The following is a 1,245-nucleotide window of genomic DNA, read 5'->3' as shown; positions in this document are numbered from 1 at the left end:
CCATGGAAATGGAATCATTTCGAATATCTATTCATATAATGTCTACTTGTTGGTTTCGAATACTGATCTCCTTGCCACGGATTGCAAATTCTCAATTACTCCAAATGTAACCTCCCTCCCAGGTTCAATAGATCCAAACAACAATTCGAATCTATTCTCCATAGAACAAATTCTTGTCATTGTTCTACCAATAGTTGTTGGTGGTGGCGTGATAGTTTGTGCCATTGTTGCCTTTATTATTGTGGCACTTGTTGTTTACAGAAAGAGAAAGAATACAACATCAGATATGAATGTACAATTGATGCAAACAACTCCCTATTATGAAATTAGTAGACAATAAATTGAATAAGAAGCTGTGTTTCGTGACAAAATTTAAAACTAATTGCATTAGCCGGGAGTCGAACCCGGGTCACCAGCTTGGAAGGCTGGTATGATACCGTTACACTACTAATGCTTTACATTAAGGTTTTGCAAAATCACACTCTTCTTTATTATCACAACTAAGGCCTTCAATGGCTTATCCATATTCAGCTTCAATATTTGAGCTTCACTTCCAATTGAATTTAGCAAGGTCTGGCATAGGCGTATGGGTAAGCATACGGAGCTGCATAACTTACTGGAGTTGCATATGAAACTGGAGCAACTGCATAAGTGGCAACTGGTGCAGCGACTGCATAGGTTGCAGCCACAGGAGCAGCATAGGTAACTGGAGCTACAGCATAGGCATAAGTAGAAGCAACTGGCGGATAGCAATTTGCTCCTCCATATGCCCCATATCCTCCATATCCTCCATATCCTCCATATGAATATGGATAAGCGTATGGATATGCATAAGATGAAGCAATATAAGAATCAGTTGAACAATACACTGTGCAAGCTGCAAATAAGAGAACTAACAGAATGGCAATGATTTGTTTCATTTTGTTTTTTAGTTTTGATTTGTTTTGGAGAATGTAAATCTCGTTTGATTAAATATGATTTTTACATACAATAAGATTAGGAAAATTTATTGTTTTGGATTGCTATCTTTCAAAAAAATCCAAATTCCAGAAATGGAAATGTTTAGAGATGGTATTTGGATTTCAAGTTTTCTCTCTACTATTCTTGTTTTGGAGGATCCCCAAAAAGAACAACGGTACTCTCGTACCTGGGCGAACTTGGTGACACAATAATTGATAAATCACTTGCTCCACTCGTATTATTTGCATTATTTCTTATCCTGATAAGCTTACTGACAACCTCTTG

General features: G+C 37.1%; 1 protein-coding gene and 1 non-coding gene across 2 annotated transcripts; both read right to left on the bottom strand.

The window, feature by feature from the left end:
- Positions 1-383: 383 nt before the first annotated feature.
- On the bottom strand, positions 384-454 carry NAEGRDRAFT_t914. The gene has a single exon. It is a non-coding gene; the product is annotated as a tRNA-Gly (tRNA).
- A 109-nt stretch (positions 455-563) lies between these two features.
- On the bottom strand, positions 564-920 carry NAEGRDRAFT_77089 (uncharacterized protein; the record flags this gene model as incomplete). The annotated part of the gene is made up of 1 exon (XM_002667955.1): positions 564-920. One exon carries the CDS (start codon positions 918-920, stop codon positions 564-566), a length of 357 nt encoding a protein of 118 aa, XP_002668001.1.
- Between the last annotated feature and the right edge of the window lie 325 nt (positions 921-1,245).

This window comes from Naegleria gruberi, assembly GCF_000004985.1.
Source record: "Naegleria gruberi genomic scaffold NAEGRscaffold_1223, whole genome shotgun sequence".
Lineage (NCBI taxonomy): Eukaryota > Heterolobosea > Eutetramitea > Acrasida > Naegleriidae > Naegleria > Naegleria gruberi.
The sequence above is the reverse complement of the archived record's forward strand: the minus strand, read 5'-3'. Positions and strand labels throughout refer to the sequence as shown.